At 45.0% G+C, this 23,675-nt stretch overlaps 2 protein-coding genes across 2 annotated transcripts; both read left to right on the plus strand.

The window, feature by feature from the left end:
* The first annotated feature begins 342 nt into the window (after positions 1-342).
* Positions 343-10,222, plus strand: cbx4 (chromobox homolog 4 (Pc class homolog, Drosophila)). Its single transcript, XM_012872408.3, has 5 exons — positions 343-732; positions 828-871; positions 1,562-1,627; positions 4,805-4,871; positions 6,326-10,222. Exons 1-5 carry the CDS (start codon positions 664-666, stop codon positions 7,727-7,729), a joined length of 1,650 nt encoding a protein of 549 aa, XP_012727862.2. The 5' UTR covers positions 343-663; the 3' UTR covers positions 7,730-10,222.
* A 6,297-nt stretch (positions 10,223-16,519) lies between these two features.
* On the plus strand, positions 16,520-20,603 carry cbx8a (chromobox homolog 8a (Pc class homolog, Drosophila)). Its single transcript, XM_012872418.3, has 5 exons — positions 16,520-16,806; positions 16,967-17,010; positions 17,424-17,489; positions 17,871-17,937; positions 19,651-20,603. The coding sequence occupies exons 1-5, from the start codon at positions 16,738-16,740 to the stop codon at positions 20,440-20,442; spliced, it is 1,038 nt and encodes a 345-aa protein (XP_012727872.2). The 5' UTR covers positions 16,520-16,737; the 3' UTR covers positions 20,443-20,603.
* The last annotated feature ends 3,072 nt before the right edge of the window (positions 20,604-23,675 follow it).

Genomic DNA, 23,675 nt, shown 5'->3' on the forward strand with positions numbered 1-23,675 from the left:
CCAGAGCATGACGCTGCCACCACCATGTTTAACCACGACGAGAGGGCTGGTTCGGGGTGACGTTAATGGGCAAATGAGAATAGGCCAGAGGAATTTCACCGGTTCCACGTGTAATTTAATAGAGAACTGGAATGAAGACCCCAGGCCAAAGTGTGCCGAAAGGCCACACATAAACCGGCTCGCACATGTAAACTGGATTGTGCATTTTTCTTCCAATCGGGCGCTAAATTTGAATTTTAAAATCGTGTCCTCCGCTGAAGTCCAGCTTTTGGATAAAAAAACAAAACCCTCAAACCTTTCTACGAGGTCTTCTCCCATCTCCCCTCCTCCCGTTCTGACGTCACTGAACGAAAAAGAGCTGCTCGCAGCGGCACCACATTGAATATCGCTACGCTCATTGCCCGGACCGAGGAGTGTGCAGAGAGAGAGAGAGAGAGAGAGAGAGAGAGAGAGAGAGAGAGAGAGAGAGAAAGAGAGAGAGAGAGAGAGGAGGAGAGAAGGTAGAGGGAATACAGTCGAGTTTTGGATCCAACTGGAAAACTACCGAGTGCGCACGGCACGGCCACGCACCGACAGGAGGGCGCATTTCAACGTTTTCCCCGTGCGCGCTCCCCCCCCCTCCCTCAACACCTCACTGCGATCGGATCGGGACCGGAGCCGAGAATGGAGCTCCCTGCCGCCGGCGAGCACGTCTTCGCGGTGGAGGGCATCGAGAAGAAGCGCATTCGGAAGGTATACAGCGGGAGAAGCGACGTGTGCAAGACGTCGAAATGTTGCATTTTCCCTTGAACGCGAGCCTAATCCAATTTCCCTCCCCACCATCTCAGGGCAAGATCGAGTACCTGGTCAAGTGGCGCGGCTGGTCTCCAAAGTAAGTCTCGAAACATGCCAATCATTAATTTATTTATTTTTACACCAGCGCATTAGATTAATAAAAACCAAAACATTATTAACGAATGCAAGTGTTGCACCTATTTATGAGGGGCGTTGCGCGCACAAATCCGCGGGTGTTTATGTGAGAGTGCGTTTCACGGGATCCGCGGATGCCTTCACTAATTTATGCGAGGGAAGAGGGTGGGGGGGTGCACAGCCATGTAATCCCGTTTTAATTATTTCTGCTCTGCCAGCGAATTTACGAGACATAGTGGTGCTAAAATGGCCGACTCTATGTTGGAGCTGGAGGAGCGTTTGGATAACACATACACACACACGCACACATGCACACACACACACACACACACTCAATTTATGGTTGAATTTCTCCCTCTGCGGTTGGACGTCTTGGTTGTTTTATAATCCACAGTGGCGGGAATAACACTCCCCATCCCCCCCGAAATAAAATCAGTTTGTATTGCAAATAATTTCTATCCGGGAATGTTTCTTGTTTTGACCTCAAATCCCGCAGTCCCTGCTTCACCTGTCCAGGACAGATTTTTCATATGTGGGGAATGTGGAGGAGACGTGCGCGTGTCAGTTTTGAAGGGGGGGGGGAGGGAGGGAAGTTTGCACGTGACAGCGCAGCTCCCTGACAGCTGTTTGGCTCCTCTTTCCCCTTCTGCAGGTACAACACATGGGAGCCGGAGGAAAACATCCTGGACCCGCGCCTCCTCGTCGCGTTTCAACACAGGTGAGCCACTCTGCGCACAGAGCTGGACTTGGGACCGGGCCGCGCAGCCTCCACTTCAACCCTGACCATATAAGGGCATGGGAGGAGGGGCGCTGTAATAATTCAACCCCCCCCCCCCACCCTCCTCTCTTACCCCCTCCCCTCTTGCCCAGGAGGGGAAGGGAGGCCAGATATGCTGGACGTGGTAGTGTGAATGCCTAAATCGACCTCAGCGAGGAACTAAGCGTCGATATCTGATGATGGAGGACCTGATATCAATTAATGCCCCACGAATGCCGATTGGATCCTAAAGGGAGGTTTGACGGAGAGGCTGACGTAGGAGAGTGTTTTCCCACTGAAAAAAAAAAAAATCTACTATGGGGAGTTCCCATGTGGATCGAACTACAATTAGATGCCTTTGGGTTTTTTTTTTCTTCCCAGCTGTTCATTTAGGAGACGATCTGTGCTGGGGGGGGGGGGGGCTAATTGAAGGACAGGAGCATGGTTGTTTATTGTGGTTCTAACAGGAGGAGTTGGAGATTGCGGTGGCGCCAGCAAAGAGAAGGGGGGAGCAGGGGGCTGACCAGACAGTCTCATTTTGAAATCTGAATTTCAGAGGTGTGGTCAGATCAAATGTTTACGTGTTTATAGTTATTGATCGTGGCGTACGTTTCTTACTTATGGATTCCATCTTGCTAGCCTTTAGGAAACCTTAACTGGAAATTGGGCTAAAAGTAATTTAAGGCGTCACGTGTTGGCTAAAAGCTGATGTGCAGGGGCAGCGGGATCGGTCCTGCTTTTCCATCTTTCGCAGGTTGTGCTCACACCTGACCCATCATTGACCTCTGTCATAAATTTCTCTCCACAGTTTGTTTACTTTTGCCCAGACCACATGTTTTGTCCATCATAGCGTGGCCGTTTCCAATGTCCGTCGCTCACTTCTCGCCTTCCCCGACTTGACTAAACGCGTTGCCATAACACCGTCCTGACATTCAGTCATGGCTTTTGCTTTACGGCGTGTGCCGTCCCAAGATTATGGCAACCCCCCGCCCTCAGTCTGGCTACCCTTTGAAAGACATTCTGGAGGTGTGTTTTATCAGGCAAAACAAACCTTAGACGGAGTATATTGACTATAAATCAATGCAAGAGGAGCAGGTACTTAGTTGATCTAGCTAACTGGGATTTATTTATTTTGTGATTCTGTGTGAAAGATGGCCCACTCAGAAATGAAATGGCTGAAATCCTATTCTGGCTTTTCGTTTGCGTCCCTAATTATAAACGGTCTCTCATCTGGCCGTTTGAAAATGTTCTGGCCTAGGAGAGAGATTACCTTGAACCCCCCCCCCCCCCTCGTCCTCCTCCTCCTGTTTCACACATTATTCACGACCACCTTTAAGAAGATGGAATAATTTTTCTCGGGGTGTTTTCAGACGGAGGAGACGAACAATCTCTCGGACGTCGATTTCAGAGGGCAAGATGTTAATTAATTCGGATGCCGCTGTCACATAATCCTGCACAACTGCATCTCGTGCGGACCCGCGAGGCCTCTGACATATGCTCTCTCTGTAGGCCAGCAGGCTGCTCAGGGGGCTGAGTGAAGGCGTGATAGCTGGGGAAAGGAATTCGCCGTTCTGAAAAGGCTAATTGACACGCAGAGCGCTCCTCAACGCTTCTAGTGTACGGCTCTCATATTCCCCCGCAGCCCGCCCGCCCGCCCGCCTCCACTGCCTGAGTGTATAGCTGTGTGCTGGGATGTTCATGGAGAGCTGCCTCTGCGCTCTCTGTGTGTGTGTGTGTATATGTGTGAGCGGATTCCTCCCCGCTCCCATCGGATGGGGGGAGGGGGACCCGACGAGGGAGTCTGTAATTGCCAAATCTTGTGTGAATAGGGGTCACCCTGTTAGACGACGTTTTTCCAAATTGCACGCATTACAGCGGCGGGGACTGTTTATTGTGGCGATCTTCTGGCAGCCCTGATCGTTTGAACATCTGCAGCACGAGGCCGACACCGAGGGCGGGTTTTGGAGCACGCCTGAAGGTGGGGGGGGGAGCATATTTACAGCTGGCCTTCGCCCACCTCTGGTTATTTATGAGCCGGTGCTGAGTCAAGGCTTATATGAGGGGGGTGGGGGGGGGGGTAATTTTTTCACACAAGAAATTGTCCTTGATCTGACCAGTTCTGGTGTGATGGCACACATCCCAGTCCCTTCTCATTAGAAATTGTTTTGAGAGCTGTTGCCATGTTTACAGTACCAAGCAAAAATTGGTTTCCCTTATGTTTGTTCACATTTTGTCATGCCTCAAAACCTCGTATGCCTAGCAGGCCACATTTTATTTTTTTTGTAAGACCAACATAAAGTGGTGCAAAAGAGTGGAATGCTAAGGAAATACAGAAATCTGAGAAGTGTGGCCCCGCTGAGCTTCTTTGGGGGTATGTCTCCATCAGCTTCGAACATCTAGGCCAAATTGCTTGTGAGATATCTCTAGCAAGATATCTGTAGCTCTTTCAAATAGAATAGAAGGTTTGTGGGAAGGAGTACATACTGTAATTCTCAAGCCTTGTCCTAGATTCTCACTCGTATTTCCGTCTGGACTTTGACTAGGCCCTTCTGACACAGGAATATGCTTTTATCTTTTGTAGCCTCTGACATCTTCTCCATCAAACATGGCGCCATACCGCCACCATCATGTTTCACTGCGGGCATGGTGCATTCAGGCCGATATGCAGTAACTCTGCTTTAACCTTCTCTGTAACGTTTTTTTTTTTTTTTTCTTGACCTATTTCCTGAACTGTTTTGCGTTGGTCCGTCTCATAAAATTGCTATAAAATACATACAATGTTGATGTTGTTGTAACATGACAAAATGTGGACGATTTTCTCTGGCTGATTAGCAGAGGAGGAAGGGTGGACGTTTCAAAACCGAAGAGCGATTCTTCCTGCTGTAGCCCCTAATTGAATTTCTCCAGGATAATGAGAATATGGAATGGGCTGATTACCATGGAGAGCTATGCAAATAGGGATCAGAACGCTTCGCAGAGACCCACGTGTGGGCATTCATTACCGCTCTGAATCATAGCTCCACTTTTGACCTTGAATGGGTGGGGGGAGAACGAATAGAAACCTGTCGTTTTCCATGTGATATAATTAGATCTTTAAGGGGTTTGTAATGCTCACATAATGGTCTTTTCTGTTTGCAGAGAGAGGCAGGAGCAGATGTTGGGATACCGAAAGCGGGGACCCAAACCAAAACATCTTCTGCTTCAGGTATTTCCTCCATGATTCATCACACCACGCGGTGGAAATATCCTGACTCACTAAAACGCTGCGGCGGCGAGTTTCACTGTGTGAGGTATCCACCGAAAAAGGGAGCAGAGTCAGGTGTGCCACGCCTGCCGTCGGTATGCTTTTCTATAGGGGACGAAAGAGAGAGCGGGAGGGAGGTACGCCACACGCAAACTGAAACTAGGCTTGTTGCCAGAGGTTCAAAACGTGCTGATCGAGCGTACTCACATTATCTGTGAGCTTAGTATCTTTTCATGCAAAATATGCATGCAAAACCTAGTTTATTACTTTTCAGGAAGACTGAATTAACTGAGCAGATCCTCCCTTTTTGCCTCAGCTTGTGGGAGAACAATGTTGTTGTTCTTTCATGTCATTCTTGTTTTTTTTGGAGGTTTTTTTAGGGGGGGGGGGTGATGCTTTCAGTTTCTCGTGTGCGATTACACATTTTAAATCTGTCCTGATTGCTGTGCTCCATCCTTCCTGAAGATGCACGCCACATGGTTGGTAATCGGGGCCAGAGTATCCAAGGTATCCTGTAGAGTTACTGCAATCTTTCTGAGCTGTATGAAAAAACGAAATTTCGTTCTGTATGCACTCTGTGCTACAAAATGACAATAAAGAAAGTCTAAGTCTAAGTCTAAGTCTAAGTCAGAGGCGTGATATCTCTGGTGACACTTGTGTGACCCGGAGGTCAGAGCCAGAAGGTCTTGATCGTTCTGCTGCGGCGCCCCTCTTGACTGCTGTGAGGGGGGGGGGGTTAATCTAGCACCTTGTGTCATAGGGATAATCTAACCACTATACCAGTAAAACCTACTTTATTGCAAGCAGTTACTGCTGTAAAGCATATTGTACACAACACGATTCTCTGGGATCCTTTTAAGAGCTTAGTTTACAAAAGGGATCGTAGATTAAAAAACATGAAATGAGTCAAATAATCAAAAGTGCGTAATCAGCAGTTCAGGATTTGAACATATTGAGGCAGAAATCTGTGTAGCAGGTGCTTCTGCTTTTGATGTAGGGCCATTTTTTTTTCCCCTGATGGCAGCGGATCAAAGTTCTCTGCATGCCTTGCTTTTTATTGTTTTTCTGGGATTATCCAATAGGTAAGGGCAAACGGACGACTTTAGAGATAAAACATAAACAACATGAAATAGATAAAGCATACCTGACAGATCCTGGACACTGCAGTGGTCCTCTCTGTTCCCCTCACTACTTTGCATGTGGGTCTAGTTTCTGGGATTGTTCAACAGACGAGGGCAAATAAATGAGTGAAAGGGTAAAACAGACCACGGAGATTCCAATGAACCTCGCTATTCTTTGCTCCGTGTTGTTTGTCAAATTTTGGGGACCGTAGTTCGCATTCTTTCCAGAGGTTTTGACATTGCTGTCAAAATGGGTGCCAAATAGTTAACGAATGCCTTGTGTCTTCTGTTAAGGTGCCATCGTTTGCTCGGAGATCAAGCATCCCAGGGAGCTTTGAGGAAACGGCCCAGGACGCAGAGGGTACCCTCAAGGCAGACCCCACCCAGACCCCGCGCTCCCAGCCCCAGCAGTACCAGCTGAACAGCAAAAAGCACCATCAGTACCAACCCAGCAGCCAGGAGGTCCCCGCTGACGCTCTAAACAACAGCAAAAAGAAGTTCATCTACCAGCTCAACAGCAAGAAGCACCACCACTACGAGCCCGACCCGCACATGTACGACGCACAGGTCTCGAGGCTCAAGGAGGTGGTCAAAGTTCAGGAGCCGGCCAGCAAGCTGACGAACCCTGGGTGGACCTTACCTGTGGCCCTGCAGCAGAAATGGATCCGCAACAAAGACACTGGGTGCTTGAGCAAAGTCAAAGAGCTAGCGGTGGAGGTGAGGAAACCAGTTAAAGAGGCGCCGAGCGAGAACGCGCTCAAGCCCAACCCGAAGGAGGCCACTCTGCCTAGCGCCGTCAGCAGCAAAATGAAGATAATCAAGAATAAAAACAAGAACGGACGCATCGTTATTGTCATGAGCAAATATATGGACGGCAACAAGGTTCACGGAGCAAAGGACAAACACAGGGACTCTCCAAGGGAGGAGAAAACGCAAAGCGCCGAACCCTCCGACAGCAATCCGGCAGCCAGGACCAAAATGACCGAACTCCCGGAGAACGGGATCCCCAAAGAGATCTGCAAGGGCAGCTCCCTCTCTGTGGCGGAGCATCCTCTGAAGTGCTCCCCCAAAGACAGACACTTTTCCAAACCGTCTCCGAGCACGGCCGAGGAATACAACACCGAGGTGGCCCGCGGTCAGGCGGATTTACCCGAAGACCTGCCCCTGCAGCTGACGGCCAGCTCCCCGCCGACGTCGTGGACCGCCGACACCACCATCCCGACCCCTACGGCCGTCGACCAGATCCGCATCCCCTCCTTCCCCTGCGACCGCAAACGGAAGCTGTCGGATCCCGTCGAGGACAGGAACGTTGGTAAGACCTACCTGGCGTCGAGGAGCTTGAGCGTGCCCGGCGCTTCGGTGGCGCCGCCTCAGGACAAACCCATGGACCTCCACTGCGGCGCGACGCGCCCCAGCGGCACACGGCCGACTTACGGAGAGGACGGGAGCCAGGAGGAGCCGATGGACCTCAGCTTCCCCAGAAACAGGAGGCAGCTCGAAGCGGAGGCCCCGCCGCAGGTGGAGGCGGAGCCTGCTGTTAAAGACACGCCTCCTGCGAAGGAGAACGCGCAGACCCCCTCGGAAAAAGCTCCAGAGGAGCCGGCGAAAAAAGTCTCCCCCTTCATGGGGAACATCATCATCACTGACATCACGACGAACAGCCTCACCGTCACCTTTAAGGAATACGTTGCTTTCTAAAATGTGGGACTCCCGGCTCTTATCGGCTGATCCTGTGAATATGTTCATATGTAAAAACAAAAAAAGAAAGAAGAAAACACCAGAATTTTGTACATATTGAAATTTATAATTTATAAGTCAAATCCAGTATGTTTCCTACGAGGTTTTATACAGTTAACTCCTCTGTGATGTTGTAGCCAAGAAAGTGCCCTCGACTATTTGAGCGAACGCATCACCCGGGTGGGGATTCTCCCCCCGAATACAAAAAAATAATCTTTTGTCTGAAGGAGTTTAAGGAGGGAACTATCGCTGTTTTTCATACTCGTACCAAACTTACGACCTGAGATATATGAAGGTTTATACATGTTTCCTATAACTAATATCTGTTCATGCCGGTCGGAGAGAGAGCGTGTCTACGTGGACTGCGATCGCAGGTCAAATTTAAAGCACTTACTGCATTTTCACACGTTTTTGCTTGTGTCATCGCTTGTTGGAGAGACGGTCACAGATTTTTTTGTTCTTTTGTTTTTATTCTCTTGCTGTAATAGACAGGAGACCTTATTGTGGATCGGCATATTTAGTCTTTGTGTTTTGTTTGTGGGTTGTTTAAAGAAAGCTTAATAGCCGTGACATGCAAATCCAAAAGGCGGGTGTGTCAGAATGCAGCGTGATCACACGGTACTGTATGTGTCTCCTGCCTTAGAGCGGTCTTGACTGAAGACTGAAACAGATCACATCCAGAAGTCCGATCTGTCTATGTTGCTTTTAGGGAATGCTTTAGGAGTTCGAGCGATTTGTATGGATCTTTTTGAAGTGAGGCTCGCGGAAGTGCCAGTAATTATAGGAAAAAGATCATTCAGATGCAAGTTTGTAGGAAAGGGAATGAACCACGTCGACGCTTCACCTGTAGCTTATTTGATCAACTTTATTCAAACTGAACAAGTTTGTGTCAGTAGGATACAATAAGGATGTACAAACTTTATGCTGTTTCAGTGGTGCAGTTGGTAGCGCTGTTGCCTTTGCAGCAAGAAGGTCCTGGGGTCTGCCTGTTCTCCCTGTTCATGCGTGGCAACTCCGCCTTCCTCTCACAGTCCAGAAACATGATTGTCTGTCTGTGTGTTGGCCTGTGATGCACTGGCAACCTGTCCAGGGTGAACCCCCGCCTCTCGCCCTTTGACCGCTGGCGACAGGGACCAGCGCCTGCCGCGCAACCCTGCACAAATAGGCGGGTATAGAAACGGGTGTGTGGCGTTTTCCTCAGCTGTTATCAGTCCTAATCAGCTGCAACGATTCAGTTGTGTTGGATGCAAATTGCAAAAAAATGACCCAAGAAAGTACAAAATAAGAGGAAGGTCAGTGAGCCTAAATAAGGCGGAGGGCCCCAAATTAGGGTATCAGACAGCGTTGGCCTCTCAGAAGAATTTAGGTGCTGAATTGTGCTATTTGCATGTCCTACTTTTCAAACTCAGATTTGATGGAAGAGGCAGCCCCATACAATGATGCTGCCACTTTAAATCCAGCAAGAGTGGAGGAGACTTTTGAAATCCTCCCTGCAGACTCGGGATCAAACGATGAATCAGACTTTGACCTTTAGCGTACTGACACAGACATTCTTCAGCTGTTTATCTGCCACTTTAGCGTTGACAAACATTCTGAGTTTGATTTTGATGTGAATTGCTAAAATATGCGAAGAGCAGGGACGCCTCTGACTGTTAGCCTTCCACCACTTTAAGATTTTTATTCCCTTTTGAACAAACTTTCCGCAATATGACCTCTTTCCACTACCTGTAAGGGAACCATTACTGTTACTTCCCCAGAACCTCACTTTAAAAAAAAAAAAAAGCCTGAACTATCCCGTTACATATCATCAACACACTCCAAAGCTCAGTTCTCCTAAAAGAATTGGTGTCATTTAAGAAAAGTGACTCTCCGTTACTCGATTTTCACTATAGCAAAGTTTGGTTTTATACCTCATGTAATGCAAGAAGCTCATCTCATCCTTTTTATCTGTCGAAGCTCACTATACTGTTCTGAAAGCTGCCAGGGTTGGTAATTACAGACTAAAAGGGACTTTCCCTGTCAAACCCCATGAGTCCGAGCCATTTTGATTATTCATGCTGCTGATGTTTAAAAGAAAAAAGCTGTTGGCTGTGAGCTACGGCAACGTTTCGAGTCCGAATAGCCTTCCCTGCACATTTTATTGCAAATCCAGTGAGAATGCTAAAATTAAAGGCTGTGTCGATGAAAAAGAAGAGTGTGTATTTATTGCTATTAAAGGTTTAGTTAAAAAAAAAAAAAGAGAACTCTGCTTACTGTGCTTTGTGTTCACCGGACGGTGTCATCTCGAGAAATTTTCCCGAGTCTTTTTGTTTTTCCTTTGATTCGTCTATGCACTCTCTTTTTTTTTTTTTTAAGTGGAAAAGATCGTCCTAAGGTTTGCTCTTATCGTCTGACCTGTTGGCTCAACGCCCTGGGATGGTATGTCTCACAATAAAGACGGAGATCTGACCTCTGGCATGTTGTTGCACTGGTATTTTTGATCTATTTTTCTTTCTTTTTTTTCCCCCCTCCAGACAACAGAACTTCCTGATATCCAAACAGGAACAAATGATCACATGGAAGAAAAAAAAAAACTAAGAAGTAATAAAAAAAAGCCACCAACAACTTGTATTTACGAGGCTCGGCTAGTAAAAACAGACTGTGTTGCATAATCACAAACCATCCTGCACAAAGGGCTTTCTGTGTTGCGTAACCGCACCGGTCACTTGTGTTATTAAAACCTCAGCCGTGCATTATTTTTCCTACTTCGGCTTGAGACCGAGCAGGAATGTAAACAGCCCGATCGGGGGGGGGGAGAGGGGGAGGCCACAGGAGAAGCCGTTGTGTGAGTTTTAAGGGTCTTGTCATGCAGAAACCCCTTTATGGGAGGGGGAATAATCAGTCGGTTGGTGTGCATGCAGGAAACGGTGTCAGGATGACTTCTAATTATAATGCAGCTGCTATCTTCCCAGAACATTGCGTGTTGCACAAGTGTTTGGGTGGCTTTTGTCACAGTGACACAGCAGTCCACCACCCCACCTCCACATAGACGTAGAACCACGGGCAGAAGCTGCAGCCAGAGCTCTGAATGCACAGTAAACCCTGACCTCTCCTTGCCTCGGACATATATGTTAAAGGGCCTTCTCAGCAAAGGTCGCTTGAGTCCTAGAGCCTGTAGTCCTCTCCTGGTGAGTGGACAAAAATAGTTTTTTTTTCCCCCTTTCTTTCTTAGTATGCTGAAGATAAAATGTCGAATGCATTTTCGGAGACAGAAAGGCCCTGGAATGTGTGCACGTGTATTTTAGGAGGCACCGGTCAAAGAATGTTGCTTTACAGACTGTTTTAATAGGCGGATGGAGACAAGAAGGAGGAAAAACTCGTACAAAAGGCAAATATGATGAAACGTCTTTTCAAGTTCTCTGGAAAAATTCGTATTCCTCTAAATACTGAACCTCACCATGTGGGAAGGTCCACTAGGCTTTAAGGTACATAAAATCACTCTAGACTACCTCAGATAAACTTCTGGGACTGAACGGATCGGGCCGGCCCGGAGCGGAGGCGAACAGCGCAGCCGCTTTTGGGCCCCGCTGGAGTCACAAAAGAAAGACTTCCAGACGGACTAGATGTACGCATACTAAGGCAACCTGTTGGAATTGGCCAAGTTACTTTAACTCTGTCATGTTTTAAAGCTAGTGTTGCTTTCACAAGCACCCATGCTAAGGTAATAACCTCTAGCTTCACAGTCTGCAGGGAGTTTAAATAAAATTTTAAAACTTTGTCAACATCAGGTAAATAAAACAATTCCCAGACTTTATTCAAAGATGGAATTAATTTAACAATTAATTCAAAGAAGAAAGAGGAGCTTGTCCGATTTGAACTGAGCTCCTCATCCTGGTGTTTAACTTGCTAAATAATTCAAAATGGACTAGTCATGTAGAACATTTAATTCATTGTTGGCTCACTGGTTAACCATTAAACAGGTTGAGTAGAGCGCCAGTTGCAAAAATACTAAAGAATGGACACTATCAAAGAGTGATCAGTGGTGCTGTGGTGCCCGGTGGGTTCAACTGGAACCAAACCCTGCAAATGAAACTCTGCTCAGGGCCCGATAAAAACTCGAGGATGATCTTCGATGAAACCTGACCCGTGATAGACCTCTGTCAAAAATTAAACCTAAAAATTGCCTATCTGTAATTTATTTTTTATTTTTTTTGTGGCCTGGGCCTCTGGGATTTTAAGTTGTGTGGCTTCCTATAGGGGCCTTTGGCAAACATAAACCCATCTTGGGGCACACACTTCTGTTAAATGACAAATCTCATCGAACATCTTTTTGCCTTTATCAGGATTTCTTCCATCCTATCCCTACATTTAGTTCCATCTATGTTATTGTCAATTCTGACCTGTTTTCCCTTCCTTGTTGGAGAAATTGGTTCCCACAGCATGGTGCTGCCACCACCATGATGGGATCTTTCAAGAGGACGTAAGTGTGTATAAGGATATTTTAAATGGTAAATACAAACGTTCCCTCTATCTGCCTTTGTTTTAATGTGCTCCAAAGCATAAAAAAATGCTCGATTGCATTTGTAAATACAGGCAGAAGGGAAATAAGGGGAAAGAAATTAAGTTTCCTGATAAATTTATGGTGTAAAACATCGATTACAAGAGTCTCTTTTTTTGTGTCAGGACACGCATTTTGGCTGTCTTATGACTTCCATATTTGGGGTTGGGTGTGCAACAATTTCCAGAATGTTCTGACCTTTTACCGCGTTTTAAATCACGTTATTTGTTTATTTCCTTCATATTTTCAAAGTGGATCTTGACACCCTAAAAGGTCTGATGGAAATTTCATCGGGAGTTTTACTGGGGGACTCAGCAGAAAGCCTACTTCCTGGCGCATCTACAGTAAAAACGGGCATCTAATGCAACCTCAAGTCAACAGAGCGGACAAGCCTGAAAATCAACCAAATGTGACACCTTCAGTTTTATTTCCTGCAGGAAGTTAGAACTAAAACAGTTGCATGCATTAAACACGTCTGTCTATATATACCAGAAAGAAAAAAAACAACAACATGCCGTCATCTTTTACAGAAGCTGTTTTTTTTTTTCTGGGAGAAGTGTGAAGCTGACTTAATGGGAGCGCTCGTGGTTCGCATGTGTCCATGGCTTTTGCACCATGTGTGCGTCAGCCCGCCCTGCATCAGTGACTGTATAGGAAACTGAAACATCTCTGAGCAAGCCAACATATTTATAGACCAAGTGAGATGTTTCACATTCCCCCTTTATCATCAAACCAAGCTGCAGCGGCGGCGGCGGCGGCAGTCTGCACCGAGGTGCTTTCATTTTAATGCTTGTGTGACCCACTGCAGGCCTGCGATGGCCTTAAGACGGCAGGAATTAATTTGGTCATTATATAGAAAATGAAACTGCGTCTAATCTTGCATTTGTTGCATTGATAATCGATGGAAATAGAGCTTTAATTGTCATGTGATGGAAATGCATCCTTTTCAATGCGCATTTTATGAATGATGAGTCAAACCCAAATCATGACAAATGAGGCAATGTGCATTTTCCATATATGACGCGTGGTGAAGCTGAGCTTCGCAATGAAAATCATGCAAAGCTGCAGGTCACGGTGACGCGGCTTCGAGAGTTTCTGCCGTGTGGTTCTGCGTCTGCGGCACCTTTCAGCACAAAATGTCGCTCGCAGAGTAAGTAGGACAGCGAGCAGCGTGTGCAGCGTGTTGCCCAGAAACCGGAGAGCCAATAATGTTCTCACAGAGCCCGCTCTGTGCATTCATGTGCGCCTGTCGCCATCGCGGCTCCTGCTCTCGTCCAAATATGGAGAACCGCGGCAGCGGCAGAAGCGGCGTGCCGTGCCGTGCCGTGCCGTGCCGTGCGCGCGCTGCGCCGCAGCACCAGCCCTCCGCAGCAAACCGTGCAGGCTTCAGCCATTCCAGCACCGACAGGAAATGTCGGTCTGCGTGCTGAGAGTATCAAAATGGTGGTTCATATTTCGACTGGAGGCTGCCTCGACGCATCTTTTGTCCTCGCCGCAGTGCCTCGCCGCGGCGCGTCTTTGTGCGCCGCCGCGGGGAGAGAATTTCAAGCAGACGAGATAAAAGCGGCGGGCACGTCGAGCTTCGCCTTGACGATCGGGGGGTTAAAAGACCGAGAAGTGCAGCCGCCTGCAGATTAGAAATGTGCGGACCGACTGCCTTTGGGTTCAGTCAAGGTCCCAGTTTAGAAATGTGATTCTGAATCACATTTTTAAAAAACCTGAAACCGATACAAAACCTCCTTTTAGGGCCACCTTAGGGAGATCTGCGGCGGGGTTATACGCCTTTATTCGACATAATCAAGAGCAAAGAGCAAGAAAAGAATAGGCAAAATTATACACAGATCCAATAGTTTTTTTTCTTTGTTTCTTCTTTATTCTTGTTACAAATGCTATAAACCAAAAGATGCGTGTTAAATAATTTGTCCTATCACGATGTCCCCTTTCGTTCTTTTCTATCTCTGTGAGTTCGGGTCCTTAAAATCTTCCAAATGGTTGTGAAATTATATCACCATCTCAAAATGAGACAGATGCAGCAATCGTCTGAAAACCTCTGCGGCCCAATCATTTAACTGAGGGACAACAAATTTATTTTTTCACTCAGTAAAGTCACAGAGGCCTGCACGGGGTCCCCAGCTATACATTTTCATCTCATTACAAACAACCTGGACAGGGAGACCTGCTACAGAAATGAAAGGATCACGGTTTATTTCCATTACCGCCCAAATGTTCTACTGGGTTTGGATCATTTTGACTTGAATAAAGAAATCATCAGCTCATTGACTCAGCTTACCAGGAACAGCGAGGGTCAGCTCAGCTGATCGTCTTTCGAGACAAAATGTAAGTTGCTGCGTGCCTGCTAATTCAGAACCATTGTATTTATATTCGTAAGCAGGGAGGGAATGGCCGATGCAACAAATCACTGGCACAAAATCACTCTGTGCAACTTGTTAAGGTCTGCCATGTAGATCTAGAATAACAAGACTTTATTCATCACGCAGGCAATTCATATTGTTGAAGTTTAAATGTACTACATTTAAAATTGAACAATATGAATGCTACAGTAGCATCTGGGATACAGAAAATTGTAACATAGAAATAATTCTGATTGAGCCAAAAAGAAAAGGGGGAAAAAAAACACTACAAGGACAGAAAAATTAAGTGAAGAATTAAGTGAAAAATAAAGCAATCAGATTCTGGTAAAAACAAAGGTCTTTTAAATACATAAAGGTCTCTGTGTACTATTTTAAATTGACATGGGTACTTAATAATAATAATAATAATAATAATAATAATAATAATAATAATAATAATAATAATAATAATAATAATAATAGATGTGTTTTATTTAAAAAACATACACAAATATAATTAATTTAAATGCTGTTTTTTAAATAATCACTACCTTCATGATGACAATATGTTAAGGAAAAAATCAAAATATAAAAATAATTAAATAGAACTGAAATAAAAAACATAAAATATTAGATTAAATAAATACATAGCTTAACCTTTTTTGCATTTTTCTCAGACTGGAGTGAAGAAAAAAATTATTCATATGTAGCCTTACAGAAAGCCAAAGATGTTTGGGGGCTAAACGTGTGTGAAGAAAACTCATTTGCCCAGTCTTCATATATATATATATATATATATATATATATATATATATATATATATATATATATATATATATATATATATATATATATATATATATATATATATATATTACCCGTCATTCAGCCTCACTACAATCATTATTGACTTTGGAGATTGAAGACTCCGTGTTGTTGTTGCTTTGTTTTGTTTTGTTTTTTGCTGCAGAAACGCCAGATTAAAACGCGATTATTTTTGTCCACCCCATGCTCCATGTAGTCGGTTTTGTCAGTTGCCACACATTATTGTCTTATAATATTTTAATTAGATTAAGAAATTAACAAATACATCGATGTTTTAATAGCTACGTTCTCTGTAGTCTGCCACAGATGGAGGATGCCTATAATAATAATAAAAGTAATAATAATAAATAATCATAATAAAGCGCCTGAAACAATTGTTGGAACCTGATTTGAATAAGTCTGACTCTGAAAAAGATAACCATAAAGTCCTTCAACCTGTCATCAGAGCTCTGTCTTTGCGCTCCTGTCGTGTTGAAACATCTTCGTGTCGCTTTGAAAGAAAACAAAAAAACACGATTATCCATGACAAGAAGCGTCGTTTTGCAACTGCAACTGCTAAAAGTGGAGATGAATGACCTCTGTTGGAGAATATTTAACAAATAAGTCCCGAACAATCATTTATGAAGCTGTTGATTTATTAGGCCCACTTGTGATCAGGCTGCGTTTTAAGCAGCTGCGTGCAGCTACATGTGGGTATTTTATTTATGCTTGTGTTGTTGATTTGTTTTCGTGTTTTAATATATATATATATATTATGTGTTTGTTTTTTTTAGATTTTTCATGTTTTATTTTTATTTGTGGATTTCTTCTGTTTATGTGTCTTTAGTCAAACGCATCCTCGCTTCTCTTCTACTCCGTTTCTAAAACAGGAGACAGAGGATATATGGTTTGCGCTCCGCCGTGCGCTCCCCGTCCCCAGAGGGATCGGGGGGTCAGCGGATCCCCTCTCCGGGACTCTCCTCGGCTTGGCTCCCCGCACTGTGCCAGACATTCCTGTACAGCAGCCAGAGCGCCGGGGCTCCTCCCCTGCGCTCACAGACCCGGAGCACGTAGCAACAACTGAGCCAATGTGCTCCACCAGCGCTCCGTCCTACCCCGACCGCGGGTGCCTGGCAACAAGAAGAGAGACGTGATGACGTCCACTCCAGATTGCGTATTATGGGATGTGCGGAATTAAACAGCCCCGGAGAGGACGAAAAGAGGGAAGCCAGAAATAATAAAAGCGGCAGAAATCGGCGCGGTTGCATGGTGGAAGCATGGAGCTGTCGGCTGTCGGCGAGAGCGTCTTCGCGGCCGAGTCCATCATCAAACGGAGGATCAGACGGGTATTCGCTGCGTTTCTCTCTCTCCCACCCACACCGCTCCGACAGCATCTGTTACGCAAAAGAAAAAAGAAAAACGCGTGGCCGTGCGGGCTCGACGGGCCAGTTCTCCGATAAGCTAAACGTTGTTGTGGCTCTGCTTCTCTCTCGTTATTTTCTGCAGGGTCGCTGGGAATATCTGGTGAAATGGAAGGGCTGGTCTCAGAAGTGAGTACAGGAAAAACAGCGGAGCCAGCGAAGGACAGCGCTCCATCCTGGCCGATCGCACAACTGCAGCGCCTCGCGTTCAGTTATTTTGTCTTTTCTTTTTTTGTGCATTTTATCCGTTTTGTGCGGTCCTTGCGCTCCTTGACGCAGTCTGCTCCCGTCAGGTGTCGGTAAAACCGCACCACCGTGTCGCTTCTTTGCGCCCTCATGCTTTGGCGGAGGCTGGGAGTCAGCATGCGTCACTGACTGTCCGCTATGATCGCAGCCTTCACGCAGCTTTCACGTGTTGGAAAAAAAACATTAAAAAAACCCACCCCGACAACACATATACGGCGTGAAACAGAGGGCGTGGGGTTGCGACGACACGGGTTCCGATCCCATTAAATAAGGTTGTTGTGGTTTCTGTGGTACAGGTACAGCACCTGGGAGCCGGAGGAAAACATTCTGGACGAGCGCCTGTTCGCCGCCTTCGAGGAGAGGTGAGATGGTTGACAGCGCACCAGTAGGCCTCTCTGCAGAGAGGAGATGGTTCCGTGCAATGTGCAAAAGAAAAACACGCACACTTAATAAAGTCGCTTGCTATAGATTCTAATCTCAAAATTGAAACATTTCTGGGGAAAAACGTTGAGGGGGAAAAAAAATTATTCTGGTTTCTTATTTAATCATCTCAACCAAGGATGTCTGCTTAACTTTTGGAGTTCCTATTCGGAAATCCATAATGACTACTTTAAATCTCGCCCACGGAGCAAGTTTCGTCCTTTTTTTTTTTCAAATGTCTCAAACTTTTTCGAATGAATTATTAATTTGGTGAACAACGTTTCTGTCATTTAGTTCATTTATAATTTGTTCTCATCACGCAGAGAGCGCGAACGGGAGCTGTTCGGGCCCAAAAAGAGGGGACCCAAACCCGAGACTTTTCTCCTGAAGGTGGGGGAATCTTTTCAGAAACTTTTCTCAAACTTGTTTTTGTGTGTGTGTGAGTTATCTCTGAGTTTGCCTTAAAAAAATTAAATTAAATTAAAAGTAAACCAGCACAATAGTCTTAACGTCTGCCAAAAAATGTAGATTACAGTTTATAGGATTTAAACCGGACTATAATCTGTCTTCAAATGTTCCCCACAATTTAATTATTGTAAGAATAGAAATAGTTATTATTATTAAATTGATTGATTTATTGACAGGGGGTGGAAGGTTAAAGTTGAAGAAATTTTAAGAGTTGCCATCCTCCACTCTTGCACTATAATTAATGCATTTATGTAGGTAACATTTAGTGGTGTTGGACACCTCTAAGGGTAGGACACCCACCCCTCTCATCATGCTCTTCAGCTTTTCTTTTTCTTGAAACTCTTTTAGTTGTTCTCTGATTTTATTTGTTACAGGATGAATTTGTTAAAGTCTAAACATTCTTTCATTTTCCCTCTTCACTTTAAACATCCATCATGAATTTTCTGCAATAGTAAATGCACTTTCTAAGAAGTGGGGACTATAGCATAGCAAGGGTGTAATTATACCCTGCTAACCCTGGATGTCAATGGAGATGGTTTTTTTTTGTATATTTCATGATTTTATTTCTGTTAGTTTTAACAATTACAGCTCATGAAAAACCTTAAATTAAGCTGATCAGAAAATCTTGACATTTAATGCTTTCTCTATGGGATTCAGGTCCTACCAGTTTGCTAGCATAAAAAAAAATAGAAATCACACTAATCCCATGATATTAAAACAGGTTTTGGTGCCTTTAGCAGTTCAGCATCTCTATGAAGATGTGAATTGGGGGAAACAGGAAATGCTCTAAAATTTCCAAGACTGGACTTGATAAGTCACAGTGGACCAACACCTGTAGACGACAAGATTCCCCAAATCATGGCTTTAAAAATGCCACGCCGGAGCTGAAGAGTCTCAGATTTGCCACTCAATCTTCACATTACGGTGCTTTTTCTTGTGCCTCTTTTGCTCCTTTTTCTACACCATTTTTTTCCACTTAACTTTCAAGTGCATTCACATAACCCTCTGTGAACCCTCCAGTACTCCTTCAACCGTTTCCCTCTTTTCGGCCTCGACCCGGTGTCTGTGTGCTGGCCGTCTGTCAAGTCATCGTGATGCTGCTGATTCCCTGCAGCATGATGGTGCCACCACACTGTTTCACTGTGGGGGATGTTGTTTTCAGGTGATGGGATGCTTTGGGTTTGCTCCAGACGTGGCGTTTTCCCCCGGTGACCGAAAAGTTCAGTTTTAGTCTCATCTGACAAGAGCACCAACCTCCATACATTTGGGGAGCCACCACAAGCCTTTTGTCAAAGTCAAAGCGTGCAACGCAAAGTAATGGCTTTCTTGCATAAAGCCCAGCTCTATGAAGAGCCCGTCGTACCGTGGTGCTACAGACAGATCTTCCAGTCTCTGCTGTGGAGCTCTGCAGCTTGATTCCACTAATTAATGTGACTTTGGAAGGTAGTTGGTTGCATTTGAACTTTTAAGCGGTTTCAAAGCAAAGAGAGTGGAAACATAGTTGCACACATTCCAATTTTCATTTTTTTTTTCAGTTTTAATCTTATTTTATAGGATGGATCTGCACAAAATAGTCTAAGTTGGGGAAGTGGAGGCCTCTTTATGACCCTTTATTTTAACCATCTCTGTCCTCAGGCCAAGGCCAAATCTAAAGAGAAGACATATGAGTTTAGAAGAGAGACTCCTAGAGGAATCCAGGTTTCCTACCCCGTCCCGGAGCCCGTCATAACTCCGAGAGCCCGCGAAGGTCTACGCGCCGTGGTCCCCACCATCTTCCCTCCGAGCGCGGTCAACAGAGGGGAAAGCGTCCCCATCCGACACCCGGAGCCGGAGAGGAGGCCCAGACCCGCTGCGGCAGAAGCTCTCCTGGACCAGGAGTCCGTGCAGTTCCCCAGAAAGCGAGGGCGCAAGCCCAAGCTCCTCCCGCACTACGGCCCACAGGACGCCAGCGGCTCTGCAGAGCCGGCGTCCAAACGGAGCCGGTCACTGGAGGAGCAGTCCGTCGTGTCGCGGCGCCTGCATCATCACGGAGAGACCTCGGATCACACCCTTCTGCAGCTGACCAAGAGGTTCCAGGAGGAGACCACGATCACGCCAAAGTCCGGCAGCGAGCAGAGACACGCGGGGCTGTCCTACACGTGCGCCTTCAGTCCAAGCGCGCGTAAAAGCGAGGGACACAGAACTTACAGCTTGAGCAGGATGCATTTTCCTCAGCACGGCCAGCCGAGGCGCCCCGAAGACGAGCGGAGAGGCCAGGCCGCTGCCGAGTCCCCGCCGCCCGACCCCTTCGCGCCCTCAGCCCCCACCTGGACCCCCTGTTGCACCAACTGGGACACTGTGACGGTGACGGATGTCACCATGAACCTGTTGACTGTGACCATCAGAGAGAGCAGCACCGCTAAAGGCTTTTTCAAAGATAAAAGATGAGTATTTTCATGTTGTAGTTCCCAGTGAAATATTAACGCGCGACTAACAAACAGGCCTACTGTCAGACTATATCTTTTTTATGTAACTTTCAGACGTGTACATACAGATATTTAATACGCTGCTGGGGAGAATAAAATGGAAGAAGCATTGTACGAGGAAGATGGGTTGTTCGTTTTGGCCTTTTTTCCCCTCTTACTGATGGGTTTTAACAACTATGGTAAAAAAAAAGCGATCCACACCACACAGAACCGAAAAGTTAAATGCTGACATTTTTTTTTTTTCATCTGTTTTTATAACAGAAATTAGAACTCAAACGGCACATTTTCCAGTTCCTCTTCCATCAGGACATTTAAAAAGAGATTTTCATGAATATCCTGAATTGTTGGGACTCAATCGAAAAGAATAAAATTGGTATTTTTTTCTGTAGTATAAAGTCTCTCTAGGCATAACTTTTCAGAACGGCTGAATCCTATGATTTTTAAAATTCACACCCTTATTGGGTTAATAGTTTAGTGCAAGCATTATGGTGTGCTTGATCAGAAAGAGTTTAGGTTGCATATTGAAATAGATGGACACACACACACACACACACCCTTGTTTTAAATACTGAGGATCTTGCCTTGACTTAATTGACTTTCCTTTGGCCTTACCTACCTAACCCTAGCCTAAACCTAATTGACACCTTTGCCCCAAAAAGTGAGGGCCAAAAAAGGTCCTTATTTTTATTCATCTATATTCCAGTTTTAAGGATGAAGGTAAGGCAAATCTGTTCATTTTACCAGCATGTTTCCTTCAGTTTAATTCAATATGCTTCCATTGTGCTCATTGGGAAGCTTGTTTTGCTGCACTAAAAGTAGTAAGCATTATTAACATTTTGGACTGGTCCAGCCAGACTTGGAGCTCTTCACCAAAGATAAACCGTCCAAACGCCAGTGAGAAGATGCAGAACGCTGGACAGCTATTATAAGAAGGGTTTGATTGCTGTAGTGCCTGTAAAGTTTCTTCCGATGTTTATTGTGAAGGATATGCAACATTTTCAACATGCCATTTACGTTTTGATATTCTTTAAGACCTATTGAGAGGTGCCTGTCCAATTTCCTTTAAGAAACAATAAACTATTGATGGATTTGTCTTTCTAAGTTTGCCTATATATATATATTATATATTATATATTATATATTATATATATATATATATATATATATATATATATATATATATAGTAAGCGGATCAGAAAATGGATGGATGGATATATATTCAGGACTGGGAAACCACCACAAGAGACCACTTGACATGTTGCTACCTATAATGCACAAATTCCAAGATGCATATGCAACTTTTCACAATGCTGGACTTTCATCAAGAGTTAAGATGCACTGCTAGATAAAGCATAATTCTTTAGTCTTTAATTTAGATTATCCTTGCAAACAATCGGATGTGCTTGAGGTGCCCTTTTGTTTAAGGGGTTGTAGCATTTTGTTGAAATTTTAGCATGAATTTTACTGGTCCATAGAAGTTATACTGTATCTGATTATGTGTAAGGCAACACATAAGGTCAGAGGAATAAAATGATTTGAATGAATTATAAAACTGTTGCTAATTACATTTGAAGGCCTACAAACAGATCAATGCACTGCAGGTATTTCTCAGAAAGACTCCTATGGAGCCTGTCTGCCATCACCCTTTTACCTTCCCTCTCACATAGAAAGGATTCCTGGATCAGCGTTTCTGTCCTCTTTTTGTGTCTCTGCTCCGTCTTCTCAGACTCCCAGTTGGTCATAGCAGAGATGGCCGTTGACGCTCAGCCTGGCTCTGCTGGAGGCTTCTTCCTGTTAAAGGGAAGTTTTTCTCCCCACTGTGTCTACATACATACCCGGTATGAGGAATTGCTGCAAAGTCAATGACACAATGCAAGAGACTGTCCACTGTCGGAGCACGCTCATCCAGGAGTGAATTCTGCAAGTCAGTGACTCAAAGCAATCTGGGTTTCTTTAGAGAGAAAACCTTTTAACTAATTTTAATAATTAGACTGTATATTTGTCATGAACTGCGCTATATAAATAAAATTGAATTGAATTCAAGGGTAGGGATGTTGCTGCAAACCCAACAGCAGTGATGTGAAACCCTTTTCATATTACAATGAAATCAATTTGAATTATAATAAGCGGCATTTTGAGACCCCCAGTGAACCATCTGGGTCAATGGCGCATCCAAGGGAGCTCTGACCCAGCTGCCTGTTGAATAAATAACGTTTTTTATGTTATTTAGCATTTGCCTCTTAAATGGGTCAGATTACATTTGAAGGGAAGTTTTGGATTGAGATCTTGCAGGGATTGTTTTTCCCCCCATTAATGTCATGCATCACCTTGATCCATTAGGCCTGCTGTAGAAGCCAGGCTTCTCTGTGACTGTGGGCACAAAGCCGCTATTCATTTGAATTTGCTTTGTTTTCTTCTGTGAAATCCTGGTACAGCACTCTAACCAGTTTCTTTTCATCGTCACTCTCTGCCTATTTATTTGTCTTTTTACTTTAGATCTAATGTGCTAATTAAAAACTAAAAGTAATCATTTCACCTCTCAAGACACTCCCCTATCTAATCCAGTGGTTTGGACCGACGAATATGGACAAATATGGTTAGATCCCGGTATGCTTTCCACTGCAACACGTGGAGTGTCCAATGACCTAAACGCGCAAACCCTGAAACCTCGGAGAAGCGGTCTTTACGCAGCGCTTGAACCGTTACGCACCGCTGACTTTAACCTCCACAAGATGTCGCCATGCACCACTAAGACCTTGGAAGATGGCCAAGTGTTTTTGTGCGCATGTGTACGTGTGCGCGCGCAAAGAGGCAGCGGGTTAAAATGAAGCGGAACAGCCCGCTCTGTGTGGATTAATCATTGATGAAAGCTGGTGACTGATTCCGCACGGCTCCGCGCCACAAAATTGCTGCCCGATGAGTTACAGCCCTCCTCTTCTTCCTCCACCTGAGGCAACGGCAGGCTGAGCCTTCCAGATGTGAACGCAAATGTGTGCCTGTGCGTCCTCCTGCCACTAGGTGGAGTGCAAGCACGAACACGCACCACACATATGCCATCCCCCAATAAATAAATAAATAAATAAATAAATAAATAAATACATAAATAAATACATAATTAATACACCATCCCGAATGACATGATGGCATTGGAAATGCTCAGGGTTAAGTGGACGAAATGTCTGTAAATGCAAGTG

This window comes from Fundulus heteroclitus, chromosome 16 (assembly GCF_011125445.2).
Source record: "Fundulus heteroclitus isolate FHET01 chromosome 16, MU-UCD_Fhet_4.1, whole genome shotgun sequence".
Classification (NCBI taxonomy): domain Eukaryota; kingdom Metazoa; phylum Chordata; class Actinopteri; order Cyprinodontiformes; family Fundulidae; genus Fundulus; species Fundulus heteroclitus.